This window comes from Salmo trutta, chromosome 12 (genome assembly GCF_901001165.1).
Source record: "Salmo trutta chromosome 12, fSalTru1.1, whole genome shotgun sequence".
Taxonomy (NCBI): Eukaryota; Metazoa; Chordata; class Actinopteri; order Salmoniformes; family Salmonidae; genus Salmo; species Salmo trutta.
In genome coordinates this window covers 36,339,162-36,360,469 of record NC_042968.1, presented here as the reverse complement: position 1 = coordinate 36,360,469, position 21,308 = coordinate 36,339,162, and the positions used below count along the sequence as shown (strand labels likewise).

The window sequence follows — 21,308 nt, the reverse complement described above, 5'->3', positions numbered from 1 at the left end:
TTGATCTGGTACTGGTACTTCCTGTATATAGCCTCACATTGATCTGGTACTGGTACTTCCTGTATATAGCCTCACATTGATCTGGTACTGGTACTTCCTGTATATAGCCTCACATTGATCTGGTACTGGTACTCCCTGTATATAGCTCCACATTGATCTGGTACTGTTACTCCCTGTATATAGCTCCACATTGATCTGGTACTGGTACTCCCTGTACATAGCTCCACATTGATCTGGTACTGGTACTCCCTGTATATAGCCTCACATTGATCTGGTACTGGTACTCCCTGTATATAGCTCCACATTGATCTGGTACTGGTACTCCCTGTACATAGCTCCACATTGATCTGGTACTGGTACTCCCTGTATATAGCCTCACATTGATCTGGTACTGGTATTCCCTGTATATAGTAGCACATTGATTTGGTACTGGTACCCCCTGTATATAGCCTCACATTGATCTGGTACTGGTACTCCCTGTATATAGCTCCACAGTGATCTGGTACTGGTACTCCCTGTATATAGCTCCACAGTGATCTGGTACTGGTAATCCCTGTATATAGCTCCACAGTGATCTGGTACTGGTACTCCCTGTATATAGCTCCACAGTGATCTGGTACTGGTACTCCCTGTATATAGCTCCACATTGATCTGGTACTGGTACTCCCTGTATATAGCTCCACATTGATCTGGTACTGGTACTCCCTGTATATAGCTCCACAGTGATCTGGTACTGGTACTCCCTGTATATAGCTCCACATTGATCTGGTACTGGTAATCCCTGTATATAGCTCCACAGTGATCTGGTACTGGTACTCCCTGTATATAGCTCCACATTGATCTGGTACTGGTACTCCCTGTATATAGCTCCACATTGATCTGGTACTGGTACTCCCTGTATATAGCTCCACAGTGATCTGGTACTGGTACTCCCTGTATATAGCTCCACATTGATCTGGTACTGGTACTCCCTGTACATAGCTCCACATTGATCTGGTACTGGTACTTCCTGTATATAGCCTCACATTGATCTGGTACTGGTACTCCCTGTATATAGCCTCACATTGATCTGGTACTGGTACTTCCTGTATATAGCCTCACATTGATCTGGTACTGGTACTCCCTGTATATAGCTCCACATTGATCTGGTACTGGTACTCCCTGTATATAGCCTCACATTGATCTGGTACTGGTATTCCCTGTATATAGCCTCACATTGATCTGGTACTGGTACTCCCTGTATATAGCTCCACATTGATCTGGTACTGGTACTCCCTGTATATAGCCTCACATTGATCTGGTACTGGTACTCCCTGTACATAGCTCCACATTGATCTGGTACTGGTACTTCCTGTATATAGCCTCACATTGATCTGGTACTGGTACTCCCTGTATATAGCTCCACATTGATCTGGTACTGGTACTCCCTGTATATAGCTCCACATCGATCTGGTACTGGTACTCCCTGTATATAGCTCCACATTGATCTGGTACTGGTACTTCCTGTATATAGCCTCACATTGATCTTGTACTGGTACTTCCTGTATATAGCTCCACATTGATCTGGTACTGGTACTCCCTGTATATAGCTCCACATTGATCTGGTACTGGTACTTCCTGTATATAGCTCCACATTGATCTGGTACTGGTACTCCCTGTATATAGCTCCACATTGATCTGGTACTGGTACTCCCTGTATATAGCTCCACATTGATCTGGTACTGGTACTTCCTGTATATAGCCTCACATTGATCTGGTACTGGTACTTCCTGTATATAGCCTCACATTGATCTGGTACTGGTACTTCCTGTATATAGCCTCACATTGATCTGGTACTGGTACTTCCTGTATATAGCCTCACATTGATCTGGTACTGGTACTTCCTGTATATAGCCTCACATTGATCTGGTACTGGTACTTCCTGTATATAGCCTCACATTGATCTGGTACTGGTACTCCCTGTATATAGCTCCACATTGATCTGGTACTGGTACTTCCTGTATATAGCTCCACATTGATCTGGTACTGGTACTCCCTGTACGTAGCTCCACATTGATGTGGTACTGGTACTCCCTGTATATAGCCTCACATTGATCTGGTACTGGTACTTCCTGTATATAGCCTCACATTGATCTGGTACTGGTACTTCCTGTATATAGCCTCACATTGATCTGGTACTGGTACTTCCTGTATATAGCTCCATTCTTGTGTATTGTATTGTATTCCTCTTGTGTTACTATTTTATTTTGTATTATTATTTTTAAGCTCTGCATCATTGGGAAAGGTTCAGAAGCAAGCATTTCACTGTAAAGTCCACACCAGTTGTATTCAGCACGTGTGATAAATACAATTGAATACTGTATACTGTCTGTTGCCCCATACTTGAGCATTTTGCTGTAAGTTGACATATTTGAGATGCTTTTCTACTGGCAGTATCACAGACACAATGACTAGGGGTTGTGGAGTTTGGACGGCTTGCTCTGTATCAGTGGAGACTTTCTGACAAACTGTGTCTGCTCTGCTATCCAAACATCTGTCTGAGAGGTGCCAGAAGAAAATAAAGAAAAGAGAGGGGGAGAGGAGGAGAGAAGAGACACCTGTGGTCCGTGTGATGTACGTGGGTCCAGGGGGTCTCCTATGACGATACTCTTGGCACTCTCGACGCTGCGGCGTACAAACTCCTCATAGATCTGTTCCTCCACGAAGACACGCGACGCGGCCGTGCAGCACTGGCCCTGGTTGAAGAAGGCTCCCTTTTGGGTCTCCTCCACTGCCAACTGCACTGTTAGTGACATAGGAGAGATGTTGACGAAGGCTGTCGCCAAATGCCTTAGAGTCCCTCAGAGTAATAACATAACAATTGGCCACATCTTCCCTGAGGGCAAGATTTGGCATGATAAAGACATCATTTTCTGGTTGTAAACTTGGTTTCTTGTCGTATAGACGTCAGATAACAAGATTAGAACCAGGTAAATATGTATTTTTCTGGTCACAAACACATTTAAAAGAAACCCTGTCACTTTACAGCCTGTATACAATCTGACCACGACGTCTTCAGAGACGTCGTAAAGACGTCATTGCAACCAGTTTTGCCCGCTGGGTTATCATGTTATATTATTGATATTTTGGATAGGCTAGGAGCCACGATGACACAATGTCCGTCACGATAACCATCACACAGTTCGCAATCAGTCTCGATCTCTATTGCTTACAGGCACACTGTTGATCACACACTCTGTGTCAAAGGCCTTTCCTCTGCGCCAAGCAGAGCTGCTGTCTTTGTTCTCCCTCTCTGCCTTGTTGGTTTAGTAGAGAGACAGAAACCACATCACTTACAGTCCGAGTCAGCAAAGACAATGCAGGGGTTCTTCCCACCCAGCTCCAGGGTCACTCTTTTCAGATTACTCTTTGCTGCGGCCTCTTTGATCAACTGGCCTACCTGGGGAGACAAACAGGGTGGGGACGGATCACAGGGGGAAGTCATATAACAATGTGTCATATGGCACATTCAGTTCAAACAAATACTTTTTAAAAATGTATATTGGGATTTGATAGGGCACGAGGGACTGGTATCGGTGAGACAGATTGTTAATGAAAGAATGTACTGCATGCCGAAATGAGAGAGATACCAACATTTTTAAACAAGTGTCAAATAAATGTGACATTTATTAGAAAACCCTCAGTATATTTCTGAACATTTAGTGTGTTTCTTTTACAATCCTGTACCCCACTTAGCTTTGAAAAATCATTTATTTTCAGCCTTGGGTTCAAATAGTATTTGTTTCCTTTGGATACTTTAGCTGCATTTGATTGAGCTTGTCTGGCACAAAAGTGCAAACCCCGCCCATCTGACACTCCAGGCAGACTACTTGAAAGAAAAATACTACTTGAACCCAGGTCTGTTCATTTGGGAACAGATAGTGAACAGTTACAAAAAAACACAATACTCCAACCAGTTGCCCCGTTGCTTCCAGCATTATGCATACTTCCAAACATGCACGTACCTTTGTAGAACCCGTGAACGCCACTTTGTCGATGCCCATGTGGCTAGCAATGGCTGCACCTGCTGTGGGGCCGAACCCTGGCACGATGTTCACCACTCCGGGGGGGAAACCGGCCTATCATGGCAACCCGACGACGAATGTTAGTGATCAGAACCATGTGCAAGGGAATAAGGTACGCTACTCACTACTTCTTAACCCAGTCAACATGGATGAGTTAAAGATGCATTACACTTTTAAAACCCATGTTGTGGGACATGGTTTCACCTTAACATTAGGCTACTCTTAAGGTCTGGAAATATAGGACAAACTTTCATTTATGAGTGAAATGTCCCTTTAAGGAGCACAGTGTGTGAGTATGAGAGAGTTACTCTGGGAATTTCACCAGGTGCTTTTTATTTTATATATATATAATAAATAAGTATTTTTTTCTATTCAATTTCCATTGTCGTCTTTGATTGGCTGAACAACTCTCATATACCCAATGATTAGAAGCAGAACTCTGGTCTTTCCCTTTAAAAATCATTACTGTCAACATGATAAAAGCAAACTGGTCTAATCACATAAGACCAGGGCTTCTCTCTGGGTATAAAACAGCCTGGGATCATTTGGACTAATGGCCGGTAAGAGAAGCCAAATAGGTTTGAAACCAAATGTCTCATAACCTGCGAGGCACTACTACAGTCTCATTTCATACTGTACACACACACACAAAGGCATGCACTGACAAACACACACACACACACACACACACACACACACACACACACACACACACACACACACACACACACACACACACACACACACACACACACAAACACACACACACACACACACACACACTGTATTGGTGGGGTAATCCCCTGCCTTTGATGTAGGATCTACGCTGAAGACCTTGATATTTGTTCTCCTGAGCCCCAACATGAGGAGCAGAGTAAAGGGAAAGATCAAGATGTTTGTAATAGAGAAGGGAAAAGGAGAGAGAGGAGAGGAGAGGAGAGGATGAGGATGAGGAGAGATGAGAGGATAGGGGAGAGAAGAGGAGAGGGAGGGAGGGGAGGAAAAGGACAGGACAGGACAGAAGGGGAGAGGAGAGGAGAGGAGAGAGAGGATGAGGAAAGATGAGAGGATTGGGGAGAGAAGAGGAGAGGGAGGGGAGGGGAGGAAAAGGACAGGACAGAAGAGGAGAGGATGAGGAGAGATGAGAGATGAGAGGATAGGGGAGAGAAGAGGAGAGGGAGGGAGGGGAGGAAAAGGACAGGACAGAAGGGGAGAGGAGAGGAGAGGAGAGGAGAGGAGAGGAGAGGAGAGGAGAGAGAGGGGAGGAAAGGAGAGGAGAGCAGGGGAGGGGAGGGGAGAGGATAGGAGAGATAGAGGAGAGGAGAGATAGAGGGGAGGAAAGGAGAGGAGAGCAGGGGAGGGGAGGGGAGAGGAGATATAGAGGAGAGGAGAGATAGAGGGGAGGAAAGGAGAGGAGAGCAGGGGAGGGGCGAGGAGAGATAGAGGGGAGGAAAGGAGAGGAGAGCAGGGGAGGGGAGGGGAGAGGAGAGATAGAGGGGAGGAAAGGAGAGGAGAGCAGGGGAGGGGAGGGGAGAGGAGAGGAGAAGGGTCTATAGTTTGACCTCAGGTGAGTCTCCTGGTCAACAGACGTAATAGTCAATGTGTCCTGAGGAGGACCAATAGATTGCCTGTTGTTTTTCTGTCCCGTTATAAAGGATAGTTGCATATAATATTTCTCTTCATTGCAATGCAGGATTCTCCAAATCCGATCACGGAGAGCTACAGAGAGTGCAGGCTTTACTTCCAATCCAACACGGACACACCTGACTGTTCCAAATAATCAACCAATCCAACACTGACACACCTGACTGTTCCAAATAATCAACCAATCTAACACTGACACACCTGACTGTTCCAAATAATCAACCAATCCAACACTGACACACCTGACTGTTCCAAATAATCAACCAATCTAACACTGACACACCTGACTGTTCCAAATAATCAACCAATCCAACACTGACACACCTGACTGTTCCAAATAATCAACCAATCCAACACTGACACACCTGACTGTTCCAAATAATCAACCAATCCAACACTGACACACCTGACTGTTCCAAATAATCAACCAATCCAACACTGACACACCTGACTGTTCCAAATAATCAACCAATCCAACACTGACACACCTGACTGTTCCAAATAATCAACCAATCCAACACTGACACACCTGACCATTCCAAATAATCAACCGATCACAGCCCCTTCAGTCTGTACCATGCTCACCCAGTATAGCTCTTCAGCAACGAAGTTGGAGGCCCCTGTTGTTCCTAAAAGTTTCTCTCACCTCTTTGATGAGAGATCCTAGGTGCAGGGCTGTGAGAGGGGTCTGCTCGGCTGGCTTGATGACCACAGTGTTACCACAACACAGCGCCGGGGCCACCTTCCACATGAACATCAGCAGGGGGAAGTTCCACTAGGAGACACAAAACAAGTGTATATTTGACAGGCAGGTTGAAAACTTAAAGGGATAGTTCACTCAAAAATGATCTTTTAGTATTTTCTTCATTAGTCCAGTGTTAATATGATCCCTTTATTTGTTGCATGTCAGCAGCCAAGTTTTCAAGATATAGCTCTTTCAGTACAGAGATGTACTGTGATGATTTGATTAGAGAGCAAATCAAGACCGCTGTGCTGTCATCCTATAAAGTGATGATTCAAACAATCTGCTTCGAAAACCTCTCTTCTCTCTGCCCTGTTATTTTCCCTACAGAGAACTTCATGAAATAAATGAACAAATAACCAGACCCTCAAACACAAATTAGACAGCAAACGCGTGTAAGAATCCTAATGTTTACTGTTTAAGCATTGTTAACTTTTACAATGCTTTGGATACAGCTGCCACAATTAGGGATTTTTTGGGATGTGTAACCCAAAATACAAGCTTCCTGTTTTTCCTAAGCGATGACTCATGGTCTGCGTGAGTGCCAGTGGTGCTTTTAGTAATTACACGACGTCCTTCAGTATAAATTTCATTTTGATGATATAATCTCCCATGTCGAACAACAGCCTGCTTGTTCCTTTGTTGCCGGAGCAACATAAGAAGTTATATACTTATGCTAGCAGAGAAAGCCCATCGGCCGCATTCAGTCAGTCAAAATGTAGGAATAGAAATGATACCCCAGTCTGGTCTAGACTCTAGTGAACACGGTGCAATGTGATAGCCTTTACTCTAACCCACATGGACCACTATACCACCCCAAGCTTTCTGACAATGTTAGAATCAAAAAGGAAATATGGATGTGTTTTTGGATCTGCAAGGGTGCATCCTAAATGACACCCTATTCGCCATATAGTGGGGGTCCCTGGTCATAAGTAGTGCCCTATATAGGGAGCCTGGTGCCATTTGGGACGTAGCCTTAATGTATAGTTGTAAACAGTCATGTTCCTGTAACGGTACACTTCAGTTGGATTTAGAGAGAGAAGGCTTTGTGAAGAAAGGTAGAGATTAGGATTAGATTTCCAGTACATGTCCAGGATTTAATTTCACCCTCAGATGGAGTTGAAGTTGGAACCTTAGGTAAAATGCAGTTTACTGCGACCACTTACAAATATTATTTTTAAAGACCAATCCAAACTCAAAGCTTAATTTTTGTATCATTCCAAATAAAGTTGCATTTACCTCAAAATGCACTTTCAGGAAAGATGTTACCTGAGAATATAATGGGATAATTTACTCTAATGCATTCCAAATGGAACCCTATTCCCTACATAGTGCACTACAGCCTATAGTGCTCAGTCAAATGTAGTGCACTACAGCCTATAGTGGTCAGTCAAAAAGTAGTGCACTATGTAGGTACTAGGGTGCCATTTGGGGAGCAGGCTGATTGAACTATCTGGTTATTGCTGCAGCTCTACTGATCTATGACTGTCAACACGCATGCTAAGAGTTATATTTCTGTATGTGCCAGGGACACGTAATGCCCTTGGTGCTGAGGCACACAACAATATGGTTTTTGGGGTGACAGCACTGACAGTAAAAAGCATGATGAACGGCTCTTGTGTTTGGCACAGAAACACACACACACACACACACACACACACACACACACACACACACACACACACACACACACACACACACACACACACACACACACACACACACACAGACACAGACACAGACACACACACACACGCACACACGCACACACGCACACACACACACACACACACGCACACTCATGATAACATCCTCCCTTGTCTCTAGAATAAAGGAGAGTATTGGTGCGTCCATCACTATCGTAAATGTCCAACAGTCTGCTGTACTGTAGGCCTGTACTGTATCTGTGTCCCATGGTTATCGTCTGGGGGGATTCTGTTACAGTGAAGGTAAACTCACTGCACTGTACACCTCAGACACTGTACACCTCTGGTCGTTGGGTGGGTGTGTACGCATGCATCTTTCAGTCAATGTAGGTCAAATTGACCACTTCTATTTGCCAAGTCATTGTGTTTAGCTGTTGTACAGCAGTAGCATGTGTTTAGTACTTGTTCACACCCTGCCAGCAGATTCTACATGTATTATTATTACAGACACAAACACAAAACACTGGTCTGACTTACTGGGATGATGGCTCCACACACACCTATGGGCTCATGTCTGGTGAAACACATAAACGTGTCATCTGGAAAACAACAACACAACAACAAGAGACTCATTATCAATCTCTCTCCACTCCAAATGGCATATTACTTCAGGTTTACAGTCTGTTTAAATGTGGCATCCTTTCTCATTTATTTAGTTTAAAGTCTGTTTAAATGTGGCATCCTTTCTCATTTATTTAGTTTAAAGTCTGTTTAAATGTGGCATCCTTTCTCATTTATTTAGTTTAAAGTCTGTTTAAATGTGGCATCCTTTCTCATTTATTTAGTTTAAAGTCTGTTTAAATGTGGCATCCTTTCTCATTTATTTAGTTTAAAGTCTGTTTAAATGTGGCATCCTTTCTCATTTATTTAGTTTAAAGTCTGTTTAAATGTGGCATCCTTTCTCATTTATTTAGTTTAAAGTCTGTTTAAATGTGGCATCCTTTCTCATTTATTTAGTTTACAGTCTGTTTAAATGTGGCATCCTTTCCCATTTATTTAGTTTAAAGTCTGTTTAAATGTGGCATCCTTTCTCATTTATTTAGTTTAAAGTCTGTTTAAATGTGGCATCCTTTCTCATTTATTTAGTTTAAAGTCTGTTTAAATGTGGCATCCTTTCTCATTTATTTAGTTTAAAGTCTGTTTAAATGTGGCATCCTTTCTCATTTATTTTGCTACATCAACCATTTGCATTTTCGAAATGATGGTGAAAAATATCCTTATTAAAGTCTCCATATTAACAGGGAGCACACAGTCATGTTCCTCCTCTGCCCGCCCTAAAAGTCCCTGTGCCTTGCTACTCACATGGCTGAAAGTCCTGTTTAATAGAAGGAAATAGAGCGGGCAGATACAGAGACCCCAATAACCAGACTATTAAGCCTATTGTTTGGAGTGAAATGTCACCCTTGACCTTCTTGGAATGGAGGGGCAATTAAAAGCGTCCCCCATCTCTAACCCCCCCGCCCTCCATTTAATTGCTGCAATGTCCCACCCTCCTCTTTCTCTGTAGTAGTCAACTGGCTTTTTAGGGTAAATACAGTTGAACTATAAATAAGTTAAGTTGGAATGTTTATGCGATAGACTTGACCTTAAACTACTCTGTTCAGCAGAATGTACTTACTTGGGGTGTTGTGGGTACTAAAGGTTTGTTAAAACCCTGCACAAACAACTGTGGTTACGACATGTTAGTGTGCCATGTTGCACATGCGTTGCAGCAATTGTTCCACCAATAGTCTACTGTGGTGCAACCAAACGTTTTAGTGCCCTCAACTCTAACAGCACAACTCTTAAGGTAGTCCGACATAAAACAAAGACAGGAAACTGTCTATTATAAAAATACATGTATAATACTGCACAGTAACATGAATTTACACCAACACAAGACATTCCAAAATCCTTTTTCACTACTGTACCACAGTATCTGTGCAACTAAGGTCCACCCTTCTGACATAGCAACTAGCGGGAACAACTTACTCACTCCAATGCTGCCTTAATGACACCCTATTCCCGATATAGTGCTCTACTTTTGGCACCTTTCTTCCTTCCGTGACATTTTGCATGATCCCCCTCCACCTCCACACGCGGACATGTCAAAAGCCCAGCTGATAGCCTAGATAACGGGTTCAATCTGACAGTCTCACTCCGGGACTCTGACCTTGTCTTGTTTCTTCTATTGATGTATGTGGTGATTACAGCCAGACAGACTCCTACACACCCAGGATCCATTATCTCCCTGAGTCCTGGGTGAGCCCACTCATCCCACACTTTACAGCTTATCAAAGGTTCCATTTCCATAGTCAGGGGAGTGGACATGGGATGTACAGTAGAGTACAGGGAATTAGACTGTGTCCCAAATGGCACCATATTTCCTATGTAGTGTACGACTTTTGAGCAGTGCACCTTTGCTTATTTAGGCCCAGAGCATTTTTTTGTGTTTTTTTTTAAGGAGAGAGGAATTCCAAACTCCTTTGGTATTTGTATTATTTTCATGACAGGTTAGGAGTAGAGAGTCAGAGTAGAGAGAGCAGAAACCAGCAGCCCCATCTCAGGGGGTATTATATGGTTCTAAAGGTGAGAGTGTTACCTGCTCAACCAGACTCCAGGCCAAGGCCCAGAGCTGTTCTTAGTCACCAAGTTGCTACTGGCAGGTAGAGGAGTGACTGTATACAGACTATTATACCAGGGGATAGTCACCTTAGTCTGGGAGTTGTTCCTGACAGGTAGAGGAGTGACTGTATACAGACTATTATACCAGGGGATAGTCACCTTAGTCTGGGAGTTGTTCCTGACAGGTAGAGGAGTGACTTATACAGACTATTATACCAGGGGATAGTCACCTTAGTCTGGGAGTTGTTCCTGACAGGTAGAGGAGTGACTGTATACAGACTATTATACCAGGGGATAGTCACCTTAGTCTGGGAGTTGTTCCTGACAGGTAGAGGAGTGACTGTATACAGACTATTATACAAGGGGATAGTCATCTTAGTCTGGGAGTTGTTCCTGACAGGTAGAGGAGTGACTATATACAGACTATTATACCAGGGGATAGTCACCTTAGTCTGGGAGTTGTTCCTGACAGGTAGAGGAGTGACTTATACAGACTATTATACCAGGGGATAGTCACCTTAGTCTGGGAGTTGTTCCTGACAGGTAGAGCAGTGACTGTATACAGACTATTATACCAGGGGATAGTCACCTTAGTCTGGGAGTTGTTCCTGACAGGTAGAGGAGTGACTGTATACAGACTATTATACCAGGGGATAGTCACCTTAGTCTGGGAGTTGTTCCTGACAGGAAGAGGAGTGACTTATACAGACTATTATACCAGGGGATAGTCACCTTAGTCTGGGAGTTGTTCCTGACAGGTAGAGGAGTGTCTGTATACAGACTATTATACCAGGGGATAGTCACCTTAGTCTGGGAGTTGTTCCTGACAGGTAGAGGAGTGACTTATACAGACTATTATACCAGGGGATAGTCACCTTAGTCTGGGAGTTGTTCCTGACAGGTAGAGGAGTGACTGTATACAGACTATTATACCAGGGGATAGTCACCTTAGTCTGGGAGTTGTTCCTGACAGGTAGAGGAGTGACTGTATACAGACTATTATACCAGGGGATAGTCACCTTAGTCTGGGAGTTGTTCCTGACAGGTAGAGGAGTGACTTATACAGACTATTATACCAGGGGATAGTCATCTTAGTCTGGGAGTTGTTCCTGACAGGTAGAGGAGTGACTGTATACAGACTATTATACCAGGGGATAGTCACCTTAGTCTGGGAGTTGTTCCTGACAGGTAGAGGAGTGACTGTATACAGACTATTATACCAGGGGATAGTCACCTTAGTCTGGGAGTTGTTCCTGACAGGTAGAGGAGTGACTGTATACAGACTATTATACCAGGAGATAGTCACCTTAGTCTGGGAGTTGTTCCTGACAGGTAGAGGAGTGACTGTATACAGACTATTATACCAGGGGATAGTCATCTTAGTCTGGGAGTTATTCCTGACAGGTAGAGGAGTGACTGTATACAGACTATTATACCAGGGGATAGTCACTTTAGTCTGGGAGTTGTTCCTGACAGGTAGAGGAGTGACTGTATACAGACTATTATACCAGGGGATAGTCACCTTAGTCTGGGAGTTGTTTCTGACAGGTAGAGGAGTGACTATATACAGACTATTATACCAGGGGATAGTCACCTTAGTCTGGGAGTTGTTCCTGACAGGTAGAGGAGTGACTATATACAGACTATTATACCAGGGGATAGTCACCTTAGTCTGGGAGTTGTTCCTGACAGGTAGAGGAGTGACTGTATACAGACTATTATACCAGGGGATAGTCACCTTAGTCTGGGAGTTGTTCCTGACAGGTAGAGGAGTGACTTATACAGACTATTATACCAGGGGATAGTCACCTTAGTCTGGGAGTTGTTCCTGACAGGTAGAGGAGTGACTTATACAGACTATTATACCAGGGGATAGTCACCTTAGTCTGGGAGTTGTTCCTGACAGGTAGAGGAGTGACTTATACAGACTATTATACCAGGGGATAGCCACCTTAGTCTGTGAGTTGTTCCTGACAGGTAGAGGAGTGACTTATACAGACTATTATACCAGGGGATAGTCACCTTAGTCTGGGAGTTGTTCCTGACAGGTATAGGAGTGACTTATACAGACTATTATACCAGGGGATAGTCACCTTAGTCTGGGAGTTGTTCCTGACAGGTAGAGGAGTGACTTATACAGACTATTATACCAGGGGATAGTCACCTTAGTCTGGGAGTTGTTCCTGACAGGTATAGGAGTGACTTATACAGACTATTATACCAGGGGATAGTCACCTTAGTCTGGGAGTTGTTCCTGACAGGCAGAGGAGTGACTTATACAGACTATTATACCAGGAGATAGTCACCTTAGTCTGGGAGTTGTTCCTGACATGTAGAGGAGTGACTTATACAGACTATTATACCAGGGGATAGTCACCTTAGTCTGGGAGTTGTTCCTGACAGGTAGAGGAGTGACTTATACAGACTATTATACCAGGGGATAGCCACCTTAGTCTGGGAGTTGTTCCTGACAGGTAGAGGAGTGACTTATACAGACTATTATACCAGGGGATAGTCACCTTAGTCTGGGAGTTGTTCCTGACAGGTATAGGAGTGACTTATACAGACTATTATACCAGGGGATAGTCACCTTAGTCTGGGAGTTGTTCCTGACAGGTAGAGGAGTGACTTATACAGACTATTATACCAGGGGATAGTCACCTTAGTCTGGGAGTTGTTCCTGACAGGTATAGGAGTGACTTATACAGACTATTATACCAGGGGATAGTCACCTTAGTCTGGGAGTTGCTACTGACAGAGGCTGATAGAGGAGAGGGCCTTGCAGATATCTACAAAAGGAAAATAATGATCTAAGTCAGTGACTTGCTCCTGATACAGAGAGCGGTAAGAGGATAAAGGAGAGGAGACAGAAGAGACGAGAGAAGAGAGGAGAGAGTAGAGCAAAGAGGAGAGGAGAGGAGAGAGGAGAGGAGAGGAGAGAGAGAGAGAGCGAGAGAGAGAGAGAAGAGAGGAGAGAAGAGAGAAGAGAGGAGAGAAGAGAGGAGAGAAGAGAGGAGTGAGGAGAGAAGAAAGGAGAGAGGAGAGGAGAGGAGATACGAGGAGAGGAGAGAGAGAGCGAGAGAGAGAGAGAGAGAGAGAAGAGAGGAGAAAGGGGAGAGAAGAGAGAAGAGAGGAGAGAAGAGAGGAGAGAAGAGATGAGTGAGGAGAGAAGAGAGGAGAGAAGAGAGGAGAGAGGAGAGGAGAGGAGAGGAGAGGAGAGGAGAGGAGAGGAGAGGAGAGGGGGGGCTAACTCAGAGGCGTTGATCAGGCACTGATCTGGAGTGTCTGATTCTCAGCTAATCCCGACACAGACTGTTGCACCTCGCTGATTACCATCAGCCCCCTCTTCCTCTTCCTTTGTCCTCGCCAGCCTTTCGTCTTTCAACTGCCCCATTGGAATCTAATCAGGAGGAAAGAGGGAAGCCTGTTTTGTCTATCTGACGTCCTGCCGTGGCAGCCGAGGATGGTTTTTGACACTGCAATAGGGGGAAGTATTAAGAGGACGGACGAGATGCCACCCAGGGCTGCGGACAATTGACGGATTGGCTGAGTGACTCGACCGCTAATTAACTTGTTTCTTGACGACTGGGCGAACCAGTGGGCTAATCATATAGTGGACAGAAAGTCTATGTGAGCCATTACGCCACAAAGGAGAGAGACAAGTGATTGTTGCGAAACAGCTTGATCAGATTGACAGGTCAAGGACCTTTTTGGGAAATACTTTAATAAAAGCTGGCTGTTATAATGCATTATTACCTGTGATAAGCATATAATAACACTGTTTGGAAATCTTGTTGTATTATAATGTATGAAATGGTAATAACTGGATCATTACGAGATGATAATGAGACGTTATAAGGGGTCGTAATCCTACGTGCTTTTAACAGATCATAATGCACTATACCTGTAGGTGAAAGTAATAGCCTGGCAATCTAAAAGGTTTTAAAGCAGCACAGAGGCACTTACCTACAGGCATGGTTTTGCCATGTATCTTGTCGGCCCAACCGGCATAGTATCTAAGGGTTTTGATGCTGCCGTCCAGATCAATGAAGAAAGAATGTAGGAATGGCTTCCCAGTGTCTATAGTCTCCATAGTCTGTAAAAGAGAATCAGAAACATTGAGCATAGTGCATTAAGGCCACATTAATGCAGGCTATCCTAACTTCTGGGAAACCTGAGGCAGAATCATTTCAATAGGAGAAAAAAAGATCTGTTGTGGAACAAAAAATAACTAATAATATATGTTCTAAAAAATCTATTTTGAGAGTTTCTGTCATCTTTTACTCAGTCGGCTGCAAGCGCAGCACCATCAACCCCTTGGCTGCTACAAAACAATGTTTTATGCCCTCGACGTGCGCCAAGTAGTGAATATGCTGTGGGAGTTCATGGGTTCAGAAAGAAAAGTAATAATGCTAATAATAATAATGCTAATAGCAGGCTGAGCAGAGGCCAGGGTCTCTGCTCAGGGTACGGCATGGCTGCCATCGCTAGCACGGTTGTCTCTCTGTGTAGCCAAGGCTGCTGTGAGCTGGAACATTAGATGACCAGAAAATACAACAGATCCATCTGAATCTGAATGTCATATCAAATGTTTTTCAAATCTAGATGAACAATCATTTCTATAGAGCAGAGGGGTGGACAGAAACCTTGACAAAAGCAATCCATGACGTTGTGCATTTGACAGTATTTCAAAAAGTGACTGTACGTAAGTTACTAAACTCTTTGATGGACACAAGCTGCTTGAAACCACTAAGCCGAATGTGTTGGGGAAGAGAAAAATATTGTATGGTGAGACCCACTGTCAAACATGATTTGTACACTTATATGGTGCTACAGCCTTCCCTGTAGCTCAGTTGGTAGAGCATGGTGTTTGCAACACCAGGGTTGTGGGTTCGATTCCCACGGGGGGCCAGCACAGAAAAAAAAATGTATGAAATTGTATGAAATGTATGCATTCACTACTGTAAATCGCTCTGGATAAGAGCGTCTGCTAAATGACTAAAATGTCTATGATACTCAAGTTCTTTAATTGACTGTCTCATGCCAAGTGGGACACAAGTCAAGTGTTTACTAAAAACCTGGGTCAAATACATACGTCAAATACTTTAAAATAAGCCTACTTGAAAGTATTTGAGGTGCGCTTGATTTACCTTGGGGTTTGGGAGAACCAATAGAGAATGATAGAGGACTTTGTATCAGTCCTATTATGGCATCTGTGAGTGCACTGGCATCTACATTTTGAAGTAGTCAATTTTGTTCTAGTACTTCTTCTATGAGTTGTTAAACAAACTGAAAGGGTGCATACTGCCACCTGGAGTGTGTTGTCTGAACAGGTATAAAGTCAAGGCTGGCGATTTACTGCCACCTGCAGTTATGGAATGTTTGCTTACGAGTATAGTTCATTAGCTGATCCCTCCTGATGACCCTGATGGAATTATGTGATCCTTGTGAATTACACTGACGAAGGCTTAGGAAGGCCGGAATGTTTGTCTATCTACCTACCCCCGAATTAACAAAATACTATAAAGAAACCTTGAATCTCCTTTTTGAGTGCAGACCAGCTACATCCATTTGTGCTCCTTCCTTAACCCATTCGAATTCCCACCGAGTTGGCTACTTCAAAATGGTGAAAGGCCTCAATGACACTGCCAATGCTAAATCAGACTTTTGGGCACTAGAGTCCTCTATCTATCTCTATGGGAGAACCAGATCAAGTGCAGCACCAGCAATGACATATGTAGGCTATCTGACCAATAAGATCTAATTTAACCCAATGCAAATGGACAGATAATGAGAGACGAAGCACTGCCACAGAGCTAGAACACCAATAGATTTATCCTGTATCTTTTCATTGAGCTAAACGCTAAATGTGGTCTTTATTTCCCCCACAAACAGAACAGGGGTTAGCGTAATTAGCGATACCCCAGCACAAGCAGCCCTCCCAGAGCATGTTTTCAATTAGCAGCCACATGCGATCCTATAATATGACTTCACTCTCATCTGTAATGTTTCATTTACAAATCTGACTCCTAATGCAATCTGGAAACTCAATTGAAAAGGCATTGGAACATGTGAGAAGGCATTGGAACTTGGCTTGGATCACCCACCACTGTAATATCTGATTTGCACTGTCTAAAATAATCCAAGGTGGCCCAACTCAAGATCTTTTAGTAACTACAGTAGTTCCACAGCCTTTTTGAGTTGACTCAACTTTTTGGAGAAGTGGCGGCAGGTAGCCTTGTGTTTTTCAACGTTGGGCCAAAAACTGAAAAGTTGTTAGTTCAAATCCTCGAGCCGCAAAGGTGAAGAATCTGTTGACGTGGCCTGGAGCAGGACACGTAACCCTACTAGCACCAGGGGTTGCTGTTAATTATGGCAGACCCTCTCAGGGAGAGTTGGGATATCGCTATGCAGAAAAGGCACCCACTACCATGTTCCGTTCAAAGGCACCTACCACCATGTCCCGTTCAAAGGCACCTACTACCATTTCCCGTTCAAAGGCACCTAAATCTTGTGTCTTGCCCATTCACCCTCTGAATGGCACACAATCACAACCCATGTCTCAATTGTCTCAAGGCTTAAAACTTCTTTAACCTGTGTCCCCCTTCATCTACACTGATTGAAGTGGATTTAACAAGTGACATCAGTAAGGGATCATACAGTAGCTTTCACCTGGATTCACCTGGTCAGTCTATGTCAATCAACTTAAAAATATGTTTTTGATAGATGTTTTGTATGTACATTATTTGATTATTGACAAAAGGCTGTTATATTTTTTTAGGTTAAATTAATACTACACTCCAAAACTATATTTTGGTATTTTGTCCATTAGTCCACTGTCAATACAATTCCATGTCAGTTAAACTTTTTCCCAATTACGGTATTCTCTTGTAACACACACAGGCCTAATGTCACACAGACACTCACCAACAATATTAGAATGAATGTCAAGGTTGTGTGGGGATTATATAGCAACAAGTGTAGAACTGAAAAATATATATTACTCGAATCGCGACATAGCAGCTTGGAAAAGATTTTCAATCACAGATCATGCACCTTCAGCGTCTGGTGCATTGCGCTGCTGCTGTCAATTCTCTCTGGACACCCAAACTAGATGATAGGCTACCTTCACAACGCAAGTGACAGATGTCAAGTTGACCAATAGGCTGCTAGTTGTAGCCTTCTACAGTCTAGAGACAAATAATGTTAATAGGCTGTTATATCCACAACTTACCGCTAGCAGTGCCCGGTCCCTCTCCATCAGGTCAGCGAGCTTGTGCAGGAGTCGCCCCCGGCTTGACACGTCCATCCTTCGCCACGGCGAGCCCCTCTGGCTGGCCGCCCTGGCAGCCTTTACAGCCTTGTCCACATCTGCCTGCAGGTACACATCAACGGCTTTCACACAGACAACTGATAACCTACCTAAAACATTTCTATGGGTAATATTGTTTTGCATAAGTTACAATTATGAGCAGGCTAATGATAATTGATAGGCCTAATTAATTTGCAAAAATGTATTTTTGTCTGTAGCCTAATAAAGGACCTTGACATTGACATCACTCTCTCGGTTTTAAATTAGGCTATGGAAAAGGAAATTGAACATATAGGCCGAGATCAAGGGTCTTCAATCTTTTCTTGACCAGGGACCCCCTCCCAGGTAAACTGGCAACCCAGGGACCCCCATCATACGTTAGTAAAAACATTTATTTCATGTCTTATCTTATCGTGGGCGGCAGGTAGCCTAGTGGTTAGAGTGTTGGACTAGTAACCGAAAGGTTGCAAGATCTAATCTCCAAGGTAAAAATCTGTTGTTCTGCCCCTGAACAAGGCAGTTAACCCACTGTTCCTAGGCCGTCATTGAAAATAAGAATTTGTTCTTAATTGACTTGCCTAGTTAAATAAAGGTAAAATAAAAAAAAAATCATCAGGTGAATCATAATGGCAATGAGAAGTAATCAACATTTTAAAATGATAGATTTGGTAAATAGTTTTCATTATTTTGACCTCCCCACATTATAATTGGAAGAGGAAGTGTAGTCTCTAACAGACTATTAGCTAAAAAGGTAGTAACTCCAAACAGATTTTCGCTAAGAGTTTTAGCTGTTTAAACTAAGGTTAGCCATGTCTTGGCAAACATGTCCAAGTCAAGAAAGATTACCAGCAGTGAACGGCACTTGCCGCACTGTTAGCCCATTGACTGGTAGCCTATTGACTGGTAGCCTACTGACAGGTAGCCTATGGACTGGTAGCCCATTGACTGGTAGCCTATTGACTGTTAGCCTATTGACTGGTAGCCTATGGACTGGTAGCTTATTGACTGGTAGCCTATGGACTGGTAGCCTATTGACTGGTAGCTTATTGACTGGTAGCCTATTGACTGGTAGCCTATTGACTGGTAGCCTACTGACAGGTAGCCTATTGACTGGTAGCCTATTGACTGGTAGCTTATTGACTGGTAGCCTATTGACAGGTAGCCTACTGACAGGTAGCCTATTGACTGGTAGCCTACTGACAGGTAGCCTATTGACTGGTAGCCTACTGACAGGTAGCCTATTGACTGGTGCTTTTTCAAAGCCTATGTCAGACACTCCAGTCAGTGTATTAGGTCCAGTCAGTGTATTAGCTCCAGTCAGTGTATTAGCTCCAGTCAGTGTATTAGCTCCAGTCAGTGTATTAGCTCCAGTCAGTGTATTAGCTCCAGTCAGTGTATTAGCTCCAGTCAGTGTATTAGCTCCAGTGAGTGTAATTTTCTCAATATTAGGAGTTGACAAATAAAGTAAAAATATTATCCTCTTTTATGGTACGTAATTAAAAATGTGTTTATTCTGTTGCTGCTAGCGATATTCATGAAAACATTGGAGAAAAAAAACGTTTTTATATATATATATTTTCGTAGACCCCCTGCAGTCCCTGAAACGGCAATCAGAACCAGATGAAGAGAGATAGAGAGGTGGAGAAAAGACAGGATCACTGCAGTAGTAGTAATCAAATTCTGTTCATTTGATTTAGCAAACATTCCTTTTTTCCTCAAGTCAACTTAGTAATTAAGACATGGGCCTAATCAAACATGAATTCATGTTTTAGGTACATACTTTGTCTGCTTCTTCTACTTCACAGATTTTGACACCTGTTGCTGGATTGAAGGTCTGAAACGTCTTTCCTTTGAGAGAGGTGTGCCACTCATTGTTGATAAAAATCTGTTGGACACAAAGAAAGATGCTGTTTTTAAAAAATACTGTTTTACACTTGTTCATTAGGCTACTATCAGTAAGCTATATAACACAGGAGCATAACTCAAGTGTGTTTTTTGGTTTTCAAATATATTTTTAATGCAATCTTTTGGATCCAACTCCAATATGAAGACATGGATAACACACCAACAGGCAAAGCACAAACTCTAGCCTGTGCACAGGCTACAGACTAACATGCATTAGAATAACTTGACGAAATTCACCTGCCCTGGCTTATGATGTCTTAAACATGTACTTTGACATTATATTATACCTTATACCTTACACTCAAGTTTCACATTTTTATGGTCACGTGCACTAACTAGTACAGTACGTGCACTAACTAGCACAGTGAAATTACTTTCTTGAATGCTATTTCCCAACAATGCAGTAGTACTATGTTCAAAACAGTTAAAAGGTTTCTAAACTTATATATTTATATAGTTCAAAACAGTTAAAAGGTTTTGAAAGTTGTGCATACCGGTTTCACATTACATTTTCACTATTCAGTGATTGCTGCTATGTTACTTAATAAGACGTGCGTCTCACCTTGGTGTGGCGTATCTCCTGCACTTTGACGGGCTGGGGAAAAGGCATGGGAGGGCTCCCATCGCCATTCGCCCCGGTCACCCCGTTCTCTGTAGTTCCGTTCTGAGCCATTCTGCGTTACCGGTCCAGTCCTGCCACAACTGTATTCTCTATGTATGTCTGTCTACTGAGCACTACAAGCGCATCCAGCGGTCTTTATAAGAATGCGAAAATCCTCCCTCGCTCTCTCTCTCTCTCGCTCTCTCCCCAGAGCAGCTGAGGGTAACCCAACTCTGCCCTTATCAAAATATCAGGCCCCAGTATCTGCAGCATGGAATCATAAACCAAAAGCCTCCTGGAATATTGTTGTTAATAGGAATGTTTAACGTAACAGGATAAAGATATAATGACATACGCTTTTATATTGACGGTCGGCTACTCAAGGACATGTGTGGCAGGTACAATTTTTGCGTGTCAACTTATTCATTGGGGAAAGTGCAAGGTGTCAAAGTATGGAATTTAAGCCATTCAAATGGATGATAATTACTGTGGATGCTTTTAGACTACAGATGGCAAAATTGTAGAACACTGACAGCAGTACGTTCAAGTTCAACAATCTCACACTCAGTTCGTGCAAATATGTACAAAAAGTATTTCAGCAGATTTTGTGCGTTTTGTGTGGCTTAATTCGTGTGAAAATACATATATTTTTGTGAGGCTTAATTCGTAGCAATATACACACATTTTAGTGTGACTTCATTCATAGATAAAAGAAATTGTAGGGAAAACT

The 21,308-nt window shown here is 43.1% G+C and overlaps 1 protein-coding gene across 1 annotated transcript in view; it reads right to left on the bottom strand.

Annotated features, from left to right (window-relative positions):
* LOC115203462 (aldehyde dehydrogenase family 1 member A3) overlaps positions 1-20,979 on the bottom strand; it is a 30,102-nt gene extending 9,123 nt beyond the window's left edge. The window contains exons 1-9 of the mRNA XM_029768156.1: positions 20,540-20,979; positions 19,853-19,957; positions 17,995-18,135; positions 14,727-14,856; positions 8,634-8,695; positions 6,355-6,483; positions 4,005-4,118; positions 3,337-3,439; positions 2,598-2,782 (exon numbers count right to left, since the gene is read on the bottom strand). Coding sequence (XP_029624016.1) covers positions 2,598-2,782; positions 3,337-3,439; positions 4,005-4,118; positions 6,355-6,483; positions 8,634-8,695; positions 14,727-14,856; positions 17,995-18,135; positions 19,853-19,957; positions 20,540-20,650 — 1,080 coding nt within the window. The 5' untranslated portion in view covers positions 20,651-20,979. The remainder of the gene's footprint in view (positions 1-2,597; positions 2,783-3,336; positions 3,440-4,004; positions 4,119-6,354; positions 6,484-8,633; positions 8,696-14,726; positions 14,857-17,994; positions 18,136-19,852; positions 19,958-20,539) is intronic.
* Positions 20,980-21,308: the final 329 nt, after the last annotated feature.